This window comes from Lycium ferocissimum, chromosome 11 (genome assembly GCF_029784015.1).
Source record: "Lycium ferocissimum isolate CSIRO_LF1 chromosome 11, AGI_CSIRO_Lferr_CH_V1, whole genome shotgun sequence".
Lineage (NCBI taxonomy): Eukaryota > Viridiplantae > Streptophyta > Magnoliopsida > Solanales > Solanaceae > Lycium > Lycium ferocissimum.
Window position 1 is genome coordinate 45,627,959 of NC_081352.1, and position 11,508 is coordinate 45,639,466.

Here is an 11,508-nt window from a genome sequence, read left to right on the forward strand (position 1 = left end):
AATACAACAAGTTTCTTAACGAAAAGGATAAATATGAATCGAAACTTTAACGGAGGACAAATTTAAATTATAACTAATAGTTGGAGGGTAAATTTGACTCTTTTCCCGTTATTTTTTTTTTTTCAAAATTGTCAAACAAGGGGAGTTGATCCAGGAGGAGGTGGACTTCAAAAGAACACGAAAGAGCTCAAACAAGAAGAGTACGTGTCAGTTCCATTTCATGCAAGGATTATGTATATTGTTGGCTGCCACGTTCTTTACCCATTTAACCAGTGTATCAGCTTGACTCACGAGATACATCCTCCCCTCTTCCCCTATAAAAGAAAGAAGGGTTATTTCTGCAAAAACAACTCTGAAGCAATGGAGCTTGTCTTGGATTTGATTCACAAAATTTTGAACACTTATTTACCTCATATGGCAACAACAGCACTCATCCATTTCATGCCTTTATATCTCATTCTCAAGTTTCTTCACTTCATCTACCGTTCTATATTTAGCGAAAACGTCGCTGGCAAAGTTGTTGTCATCACAGGGGCCTCTTCCGGTATTGGCGAGGTTTGTACCTAACATTTCTACACATTTTCTCATCCCGTTTCACTAGATGACTTCAAGATTTATGAGTTGTTGGTGTAAAGAATATACTCACATAATCAAGTCGTGTAAATTTTAATTAGGGGCGACTAATTAGTCAAAAGACAAAAAAAGATCAGCCCATTTAATAATTCAGGTCATTTTGGTCCGTCAATTAAATCCGTTTAAATGTTGGGCTGATTTATATGTAGCTTAAATGAGGCTAAATTGATTAGTTATAGATCTTGTCAATCATTTTCTAACTTTTTGTTTTAGTGTTATATTAGTCATAATAAAAAGTTTATTACTTTTTCCATTTCAATTTGTTTGTCTGGTTTTGATTTGACACGGAATTTAAGAAAATAGGTACATAAGACCGCTAAATCTTGTGGTCTTGAACTAAAGATATTTTGAATGTACCAAAATATTCATCTTATGGTCATGAAAAGTTAGAATTAAAGAGTCCAAAAAAAGAAAAAGTTATTTTTTTTTTAAACAGATTAAAAAGGAAAGTGAGACAAATAAATTAAAACGATGAAGGAACGGATAGAGTGATTTTATTTGGTAATTAAATAAATTATAAAAGAAGAAGTTAATATTTGGTAAGAGTTGTGCTGACGAGCTATGATTCATTGTTCAGTCTATTTCGATCTAACCCCTTTCAATTCAAGTAACCTGGGGTCATTCATTTATTAACTCAAGTCTATTTTGATTTGTCCAAGACTGTTGAGCCCATTTGACGGCTCTCATTTTAACTACATTGATAGGTAAAAAAAACCTCTGCACTAGCTGCTGCATATATAACTAAAATCTTTTCCAGATTAATAATCATTAGAGGACTAGGTCAGCTTTTAGTTTTTATATGGGAGCCTGGGTTGATTAATTTGAGTTTGTTATGTAATTGAAGCACTTAGCCTATGAATATGCTAAAAAAGGTGCACGTCTAGTTCTTGCCGCAAGAAGGCGGCAGAGTCTTGAGCAAGTAGCAGACATGGCCTATTGGCTTGGATCACCAAATGTTATTCCTGTACATGCTGATGTTTCCAAAGTTGAAGATTGCCAACGATTAATCGAAGCAGCCATAAACAACTTTGGTAGATGTAAGTGTAGAAAAATTAATAAATTAAACCGCGAATGATCTTGTTTTATATGTAAAAGAATTATGTCAACAATGTTTATGTATAAATGATTTTGTTTATAATTTTCCTGTAGTGGATCATCTGGTGACCAATGCTGCTGTGACGCCCCTATACATGTTTGAGGACCTTATAGAAGTCACCAACGCTGCACCTGCAATGGTAACCATATTCTCTTTTTCTCTCGATAAAAGCTGATTGGGCATCTCATCCTTGCACAAAGTGTGTAAATGTCTCCGGGTGTGTTCGGTTTATGAACATTTTGGAAATCAAATCAGATTAATTTTGCGTATTTTATATTCTCAGGACATAAATTTCTGGGGCGCAGTTTATACTACACATTTTGCCATTCCCCATTTGAAGGATAACAAGGGCAAAATCATAGCAATCACCTCATCAGCTGGTTATTTGAATGCAGCCAGAATCAGTTTGTATTGTGTATGTTAATCTGTCGATGACTTTCAAGTTTCAATTACATTTTTCTCATGCCTAGTTGAGTTTGAATATAATTTAGTGTTACTACAGGCAAGTAAAGCTGCAATGATTAGTTTCTTCGAGACGTTGCGGGTAGAGCTTGGGACGCTAATTGGCATTACAATTGTCACTCCTGGATTAGTCGAATCTGAGTTGACCAAAGGCAAATTCCTAACCACGGAAGGCAAGTTGGAAGTAGACCAAGTAATGAGAGATGTAAGTTAACTTCTGTCTGTTGAATTGTGTGATCACTTCATCTAAATATTTGAAATGTGTACTTTATCCATTTAATTAAATCTTCATTTTCAAGTTATTGTTCTCTCCTATTTGTCAAATGAGATAGCAGTACCAATTTGTTGCTATTGCTATCAGGTTGAAATGAGCGTGACTCCGATATTGCCAGTGGAAAAGTGTGCGAGATCAATTGTGAAAAGCGCATGTCGGGGAGACAACTATCTAACCGAGCCACTATGGTTCAAGACATTATTCTACTACAGAATATTTTTCCCTGAATTGGTAGAATGGTTCCAACGTTGGTTCTTGATACCAGGGCCGGGGAAACCACCAGCAGAAGCACCTAGCAAGGTAATTCTGGACGTGACTGGATTACAGGAATATGTTTATCCGGCGCCTGTCCTATCTCCACATATAAAAGTGGATAGAGGATATTCATTGTAAATTGAACTTAGCAAAAATAATGTCAGCAAAAATTCATAGATGCACACTGGACAGGAAGTGGTTTCTATCTTTTCATTTTGGTTTAGCCCTGACTATGATAGAAGCAGAACAAAAACGATAACTAGGTGGATAGAAAAGCTGACTATTGAGATCAAAGGAAAACTGTTTTAATGGGCAGATACATTCTATTGGTCCAAGCTCTTGTAACTTAATTTTAAGATTGTTGATGAATGAAGGGAACTCATTGATTTATTTTGGTATTGAACCTCTATATTTCTGTACCAAGTCACTTTGTTAATTATTTTTTTTCTTGATTTATTCGTACTATTGCACTTTACCTGGTTTGTTTTACACTCTCGTTCCCTCTCGTTTTCCTTTGTTTCTAAACAAAGCACAATACAATAGTATAACAACATTACGTGTCAGTTTCATTTCATGCAAGGATTGTGTTTTTTTTTTTGTTGACACGTCCTTTGCCCTTTTAACCACTGTATCGGCTCCACTTACGAGATACGTACGTCCTCCCTTCATCCCTTAGAAAAGAAAGAAGGCTTATTGCTGCAAAAAACTCTGATTTAGCCATGGAGCTTGTCTTGGATTTGAACACTTATTTACCTTTTATGGCCACAACAGCACTCATCCTGTTTTTGCCTCTTTATTTCTTTCTCAAGTTTCTTCACTTCATCTTCCGTTCTCTATTTTGTGAAAACGTCGCTGGCAAAGGTGTTCTTATCACAGGTGCCTCTTCTGGTATTGGCGAGGTTTGTAGCCCAACATTTTACTAGATGGAGTAAAAACTATACTTGCACATAATCAAGCTACGACCCGCCCAATCCAATAGTCAAAATTAAGTTATTCACTTAACTCAACCTCTTTTGATCTGTCTAATTTATTTCATCTAAAATTTGGTTGATAGCTCAAATTTATTCATGAGAAAATCTTGTTACAGTATTTTAATATTTTTGTTTAATATGCTATATAGTTATAATAAAGCAAAAAAAAAAAAAAAAAAAAAAACTTTGCTAATTGGTTTGATAATTAAACAAATTGTAAGAACAAACAGAGAAACTAAAATTTGGTAAGAATGGGGCTGATGGAGACCTCGGTGGTGACTTATTGTTTAGCCCTTATTAAGCCATCTTGATCTAATTAGCTTAAGGAACCTTTGAGGGTCGCTCATTTTGATTCGCTCAAACTCAACTCAAAGACACCTCTGCTTTTTTTTTTTTTTAAACTCATTGATAGGTAAAGAAAACCTTAATTTGTCTATAACTTAAACCTTTACTAGATTAATAAGTAATCATTAGAGGCATATGTTTTCATTAGAGGAATACGTTTTCTTTTTATATGCTAGCCTTGGTTGATTAATTGGAGTTTGTTATGTAATAATTGAAGCACTTAGCCTATGAATATGCTAAAAAAGGTGCACGTCTTGTTCTTGCGGCTAGAAGGCGCAATAGTCTGGCTTGGATCTCCAGATGTTATTCCTGTTTATGCTGATGTTTCCAAAGTTGAAGATCGCCAACGATTAATCGAAGCAGCATAAGCAACTTTGGTAGATGTAATTGCAGAAAACTGATAAATTAAACAATGAACGATCTTATGTTTTATGTAATTCAAGAAATTATGTATCAACTATGTTATAAGTGTAGATGTAATTGATTTTGTTTATGATTTTTGTAGTGGATCATCTGGTGACCAATGCTTCAAACATGTCTGTATACATGTTTGAGGACCTTGTTGAGGTCACCAATGCTGCATCTTCACTGGTAAATTAAATTCCATATTTTTCTTTTTATAATTGGATTTTGAATTATGAACATTTTATATATCAAAACTAGACACTAATTCGCGTATTTTTTTTTACCTTCAGGACGTAAATTTCTGGGGGCCGTTTATACTACACATTTTGCCATTCCCCATTTGAAGGAGACAAAGGGCAAAATCATAGCAGTCACTTCTTCGGCTGGACTTGTACCTGCACCCAGACTCAGCTTTTATAATGTATATATTAATCTGGCTATGACTTTGAATTACATTTTTCTCATGCCTAGTTGCGTATAAATATAAGTTAGAGTTACTAGTAACAGGCAAGTAAAGCTGCAATGATTATTTTCTTCGAGACGTTGCGGGTAGAACTTGGGACACAAATTGGGATTACAATTGTCACTCCAGGGCTAATCGAATCTGAGCTGACTAAAGGCAAAATTCTCACACCTGAAGGCAAATTGGAAGTAGATCAAGTATTGAGAGATGTAAGTTAGTACTTCTTTTGATTCAGATGTCAAGCTTTTATCAAAGTCGACAGACACTTTTATTTAATTAGTTATATCTTCAACATGTTCTATAATTATATTTGCTGTGATTGGTTGAAATGCCAGCGCAAAAGTGTGCGAGATCAATTGTGAAAAGTGCATGCCGTGGAGACAACTATCTAACAGAACCAGCATGATACAAACCATTATTCGTCTACCGATTTTTTTCCCCTGAATTTTTAGGATCGTTGCAACGTTGGTTTTTTATCTCGGGGTCAGGGAAACCAATAACACAAGCACCGAGCAAGATACTTGTGGACGTGACTGGATTAGAGGAATATGTTTATCCAGCATCTGTACTATCTCCCCATATAAAAGTTGATTGAGGATGCACTCTTTAATTGTACACTGAACTAAGCTAAATAATGTCAGCAAAAATTCATAGATGCACACTGGACAGGGAACGGTTTATATCTTTTGATTTTGGTGTAGCACACAAAAAGCAAAAAAAGGTGAAAAACAAGAGTCACCCGTAGCTGCATATGGCCGCCCCATCAATTAACCAGTCCAATGTGTTGGTACTGTACCTGGGATTGCTAATCATATATATATATAAAAGCAGGCCAAAGGCCCGCTGACGTGGCATCACAGAAATGCCGGGTTACTATTTATCTTTTTTTACAGATTTTTGAGGGTAAAAAAACTTTTCCCCAGCCTTAAAATTAAATCTCTTCAAACTTGCAGCCACCTCTTCGTCCCTTGCCCCCCCACAATCTACGGAAACGTTTATAAAAACATTCTGCGCCTCTCGAATTTCACTCTCACGTTTATATTCCTTGCTTCCTCTTCTTCCCAACATCATTCTCCAGACAACTTACAAACTCTTCTGCCGCCATCCTTCCCGCTACGCACAAAACAGCACACCCCTCAGGTATGGTTTTCTCCATTCTAATCCACTTTGAGTTTATTTGCTTTTACACATATTCCAAGTGTATTCGGTTTCTAAACTGTACCATTCCGTGGGAATATCCTTCCTTTTCAAAGAACTGGGCAATTCGAGAAATATATTTGCCGATTTAAGAGCACTGCAGCGCTAGGCTGACATAACCGTAGGCAGGAAACGAATTGAAGAGAGAGACTTTTGAAAGTTTAGGTCGCCCCGGGTCGATTTTTATTTGCGTGTCGCCCCGGGTCGATTTTTATTTGCGTTATGGTTCTTCTCCATTCTGATCCACTTAGATTTTATTTGTTTTTACACATATTCCATGTGTATTCGGTTTATATATTGGGCCATTCCGTAGGAATATCCTTCCTTATCAAAGAACTTAGAAATTCGAGTAATTTATATGCTTAAATTTGTTTATTTTATACTACACATATTCCATGTTTTTTGCGTTTAAAATACTATACAACTTAAACTGTAAATTTGGGGAGAATTTTACTGTACACTGTAAAACGCACTCTATAACAATCTTGGCAGGGAAGATTTCATGTGGTAAAGAAGCTCCAGACTAAGAGGAGTAGACAAATGTGATGTTTAGTCGAAAGTTGACGGTTAATGCATCTTTAAAACTTTAAATATCACGCTTACTCAAAAATGTGTAACTATTCTATTACGTAAGTTGAGTAAGGCAACGCTTCATTCTTTGCAAGGATGAAAATTTAATATTTTTAATTTTGAGAAATAAATAAGAGGGCTACAAAATGACAAAATACATAAATAAATGTCTTTCGAGCTTTGGGCGTACGCCACATCATCGCCTCCCACGTATGGCTCTTCTCCATTCTAATCCACTTTGAGTTTATTTGCTTTTACACATATTCCAAGTGTATTCGGATTCTATACTGTACCATTCTGTAGGAATATCCTTCCTTTTCAAAGAACTGAGAAATTCGGGAAATATATTTGCTAGTTTAGGAGCACTGCAACGCTAGGCTGACATAACCGTAGACAGGAAACAAATTGAAGAGAAAGACTTTTGAAAGTTTAGGTTGCCACGGGTCGATTTTTATTTTTGTTATGGTTCTTCTCCATTTTGATCCACTTATTGTTTATTTGCTTTTACACATATTCCATGTGTATTCGGTTTATATATCGCGTCATTCCGTAGGAATATCCTTCCTTATCAAATAACTTAGAAATTCGAGAAACATATTTGCTGCTTTAGCAACACTCAATGCTGGGAAGAGATAACTGTAGACAGGAAAGGAATTAAAGAGAATGTCTTTTGAAAGTTTAGGTTGCCGAAGGGTTGCTTTTTGGTTGCGTTACGTTTGGGTCTTAACGTTGAAAGGAAATTAATTGCTAGGAACATCCTTAAACAAGATAAATATGACGTCCTGCCCATTCTAAACCACTTTGACATATCTTTTTTTTTTAACAAGGATTACATGTTTATTCGGTTTATATACTGTTCCATTTCGTAGGACTACTCTTCCTTCCTGATCGCTGATCAAATTAAACTCTTACTGTATTCGTATTTTGTAACATCCTCTATGACATCCTTCCACTTTACACTATTTTAAAACTTGCGGTACGTTCTAACGCTTTACAAGTGCTATTTCATTAGATCAATTCGTTCGCCCTCTTCCAGCTGACTTGGTTGTTACTTGTACTTTCCCCCTTCATACGCCTACATTGTTATTACTTAATGTTTGCTTCATATTTAAGCGCCACTCCCTTACTCGCAATGACCATGACATATTAGTTTATTTAAGTTCGCACCGATTCAATGTGTATTTAGTTTATATACTTTATCAATCTGTACGAGTACCGACAACACTTTGATCGTTTCTCTGTTTGTATCCTCCACTTTGCTAAAGTTCAACTCCATGTTCGAACTAACTTGCTGCGTTGTTTTACTGCCCCCTTAATATGTCTACAATTAACAGTTTATAATAACTTTATATTCGCTTCAAATTAAATCGCCAATTTGTTTCTCGCACTATTTGGCTTTCTTACAAATCAAACGGACGGGATCTTACTTGATTAGTTTTTGTGTGTGTGTGTTTTTTTTTTTTTTTTTGTAGAAGTTTTGTGAATCTCTTAATTAAAAAAAAAAAAAAAAGGAACTTTCTACTCAACAAAGAAATGTTAGCAGATATCAAACACAACTTACCACGTTAGATGACAAATATATTTGATGCTTTTGGAGCACTCCAATGCTGGGCAGACATAACCGTAGAAAAGAAAGGAATCGAAGTGAAAGACTTTTGAAATTATAGGTTGCCGAAAGGTCGCTTTTAAGTTGTGTTTTGGTTCTGCATGCGCTTCGAATTAAATCACCCTTTTCTTACACGCACTATTTGTGACCTATTGATTTTACTTTAGTTCCCGCAGAACACATGTGTATTCTCTTTATTTGGCTTTACCAAATAGATTTTACCCCTCCCTCGCAAAGCACTTTTTGCCATCACTTGCTTCTACTCTTTGTCTTTCCATTCCTTAGATATTAGCTTCTCTGCAGTTTCTCGCGTACATTTAACTCGCCCTATGGCTTTTCGGTGTTGGTGTTATTGTTAAATTAGTACCTTCTAATTTTCATGCCCATGATACAAGACTAAGTATTGGTTTCATTCTTTCACCTAAATACATTTAGTTACACTGTTAGTAGTATCTTCCTGGTTAAGAAGTAAAACCGAAAAAAAAAAATACTAACACTTAGAGATTTGTAGATTACTTTTGGTTTCACAAATTCCATGTGAATTTGTCTTAAAAACAAGACCATTTTGGTGTGCAAATCTTAAATTCCGCGTCACACACTTATTGCTTTATTTTGTTGTGTAATCGGATATCTTCCCAGTCTTTATACGCCTTCTTTTGGTAGATTCCACTCAGTGACCCTCTTTACCCACGCAAGACTCCTGCAATGGACACCCAAATAACAGATCCCACACAACAACTTCCACCAAAGAAGTGTCCAGGTAAATTACACTTATTGCTTTAGTAACTTTACTACTTTGTTATTTACCCCAATTAATATTCCGTTTATGTTTTCATACAGTTATTGTGCTGCCTCCGACCCCCAAGGATTTGCCGTGCACGACTATCTCACAATTGCGGATTCAATATCTGTGGAAAAAACATGCACAATTGAGAGCCCAACTTTACAGAGGAGCTTTGCTCGACCATCCCTCAGGCACAGCATGACTGTGCGTATATTTGTTATTGTACTTAGTAAAACTTAAGTTATCACATCTGTTACTTATGAAGTACATTGTACGTGTAACCAATTATTACTGCCATCTTCTTTGTAATTTTAACTTGTACGGACTCCCTTATCCATTTTATTGTTCACATCTCAATTAGTTGGGTTTAAAATTGTTTTTCACTGTATGTGTTTGCATCACAGCAGTGAATTTCCTCTTCTACAAATTCAACAAGAATAATTTGCAGTCTAGATTCCCATAAGCGTGTCCTCGACGTGACGGTTTAAATATTTGAGGTTAGCACCTGATTATAATTAATACATTTATACTCTACATTTTATTTGTAACAGGTAGATGGAACGAAATGAAAAAACCCCACATGAATCGTCTAAATAACGTTGCTATGGGCTTTGCCGCCTTGGTGTCATTGGAATACCACTTGCAAGCAGAACAACCAAATTAATCAGTCACAAATTCATAAAAATACAAAAACTAAAAGTCACAAATATTAAATTCACTTCCAGTTTCTACTTAAACATTCGGTTACAACCGCTTCAACATCCAAAAGATTCATCGCAACGATTCTACTCTCTCAATATTTATGATGTACCAACTCTATCTGCATCATTCTTTCTCACCCGTCTCTCTTTATTGTTCATCCTCATCCATTAAATTGTTCATGTACCAATAACTTATGTTGCTTTGTTTAATTATGTCTACGTCTGCATTACAGCCAAACTCACAAAACACTATGAATTTAAATGTCAGAAAATGTTCTGCCGAAGCAAATTCGTACCGGTACACTACACTACCATTGTCATTGCCTTATAATTGATCTTGAATTTAAACTGGCTTCCAACATACCATTAGTATTTTGATTACATACCAGTTAAGTGGCCAAATGTTTCTTCTGAACTGAAAAGGGTATAGATAACAGTGTGCGTTCACACGTTGGAAACTCTCACTCCATAGAATCAGATCCTTCATACACAATAGTTACTCTCAAAATGACGCAACATCAATTCATCGATAAATAATTTGCAGACTACATTCCCACACGCGTCCTCGAAGCGTTGTTCTCAATATTTGAGGTTCCCACCAAATTATAATTAATGCATTTATACTCTTCAATTTCTTTGAAACAGGTACATGGAATTGATCTCGGACATTGTTAAACAATTTAGTGCCTCCGCGCATACTCCCCCGGAGATTACACTACTCCAGCAGCTTCTACCCGATTTAGCTCGGCAAGACAGGATGGTTACAAAAAAATGGAAGAGTTTTGCATCATCAGGAACTTTAAGGAAAAGAATGGGGAAATAGTCCAAATCAATAAATGCAGATCCCTTTATGCTAGATTGAAGCGCAAGCTCGCATTACTCCAAAAAAAATACAAAGATCAAACACTAAAGAGAATCGACCTGGTTCTACATTTAGTGGTAAGATGCACAAAAATGATGAACTTAACAAACTGCACAACCCGAGAAATGCTGCTCCCACAAAATGGTATGTTGGGCACGTAAAATTTTTCACTTATACTATTTAATTTTTATGTGAAAATACAAATAAAAATTACTATCTTGAAGATCCGCACAGCCATATGTTACTGGGTCACTTCCTCCTGTACACTTACAATAACTACTAGGTCATCTATTTGCACAACTTCTAACACCTTTTGGATTCTACCACCCCGTCCCCAAAATGTGGAATTAGTTGTTCTTTTGAAACACCTGTACGTATTTGCAGATTTGAAGACACAGTTTAACAAGTTACTTAATCAAGACATATTCGAAAATCCATTGCAGGAGACCAATATATACTGCCATATGGTACAGCTAGAGAGGAATCCGAAGAAGGGTTAATTGATATGCATCCTCATAGTAGCAGCAAAAGCACAAACACTGGCAAAAATACAGGTACACAACTTATTCATTGAACGTCGCACATATTGACATAAGGCCTGAACGGTTAAAAAGACATTATTATATGTCCATAAAATGCTTATATTGTTTATCAAATACTTTCATTGGCCAGATTCCTACACAACAAATTGGAACTTTGGCCCTCCAACGTGCACCTGCCAATATTGTGGGGCCATTTTATGGTATGAGGAGCGGACAGAAAAAATAAAAAAGACAACACAACCAAAATTCAAAATTTGTTGTATGGAAGGACGTGTACGACTACCGTTACTGAGTCAACCACCCCCCTATCTCAAATATCTCTTGGGCACAGAATCCGGACAA

The 11,508-nt window shown here is 36.0% G+C and overlaps 1 protein-coding gene and 1 pseudogene across 1 annotated transcript; both read left to right on the forward strand.

Moving 5' to 3' along the window:
• The first annotated feature begins 254 nt into the window (after positions 1 to 254).
• Positions 255 to 3,129, forward strand: LOC132037560 (11-beta-hydroxysteroid dehydrogenase-like 6). Its single transcript, XM_059428090.1, has 6 exons — positions 255 to 555; positions 1,478 to 1,670; positions 1,783 to 1,868; positions 2,013 to 2,144; positions 2,232 to 2,396; positions 2,553 to 3,129. Exons 1-6 carry the CDS (start codon positions 361 to 363, stop codon positions 2,856 to 2,858), a joined length of 1,077 nt encoding a protein of 358 aa, XP_059284073.1. The 5' UTR covers positions 255 to 360; the 3' UTR covers positions 2,859 to 3,129.
• A 113-nt stretch (positions 3,130 to 3,242) lies between these two features.
• On the forward strand, positions 3,243 to 5,499 carry LOC132037562 (11-beta-hydroxysteroid dehydrogenase 1A-like; annotated as a pseudogene).
• Positions 5,500 to 11,508: the final 6,009 nt, after the last annotated feature.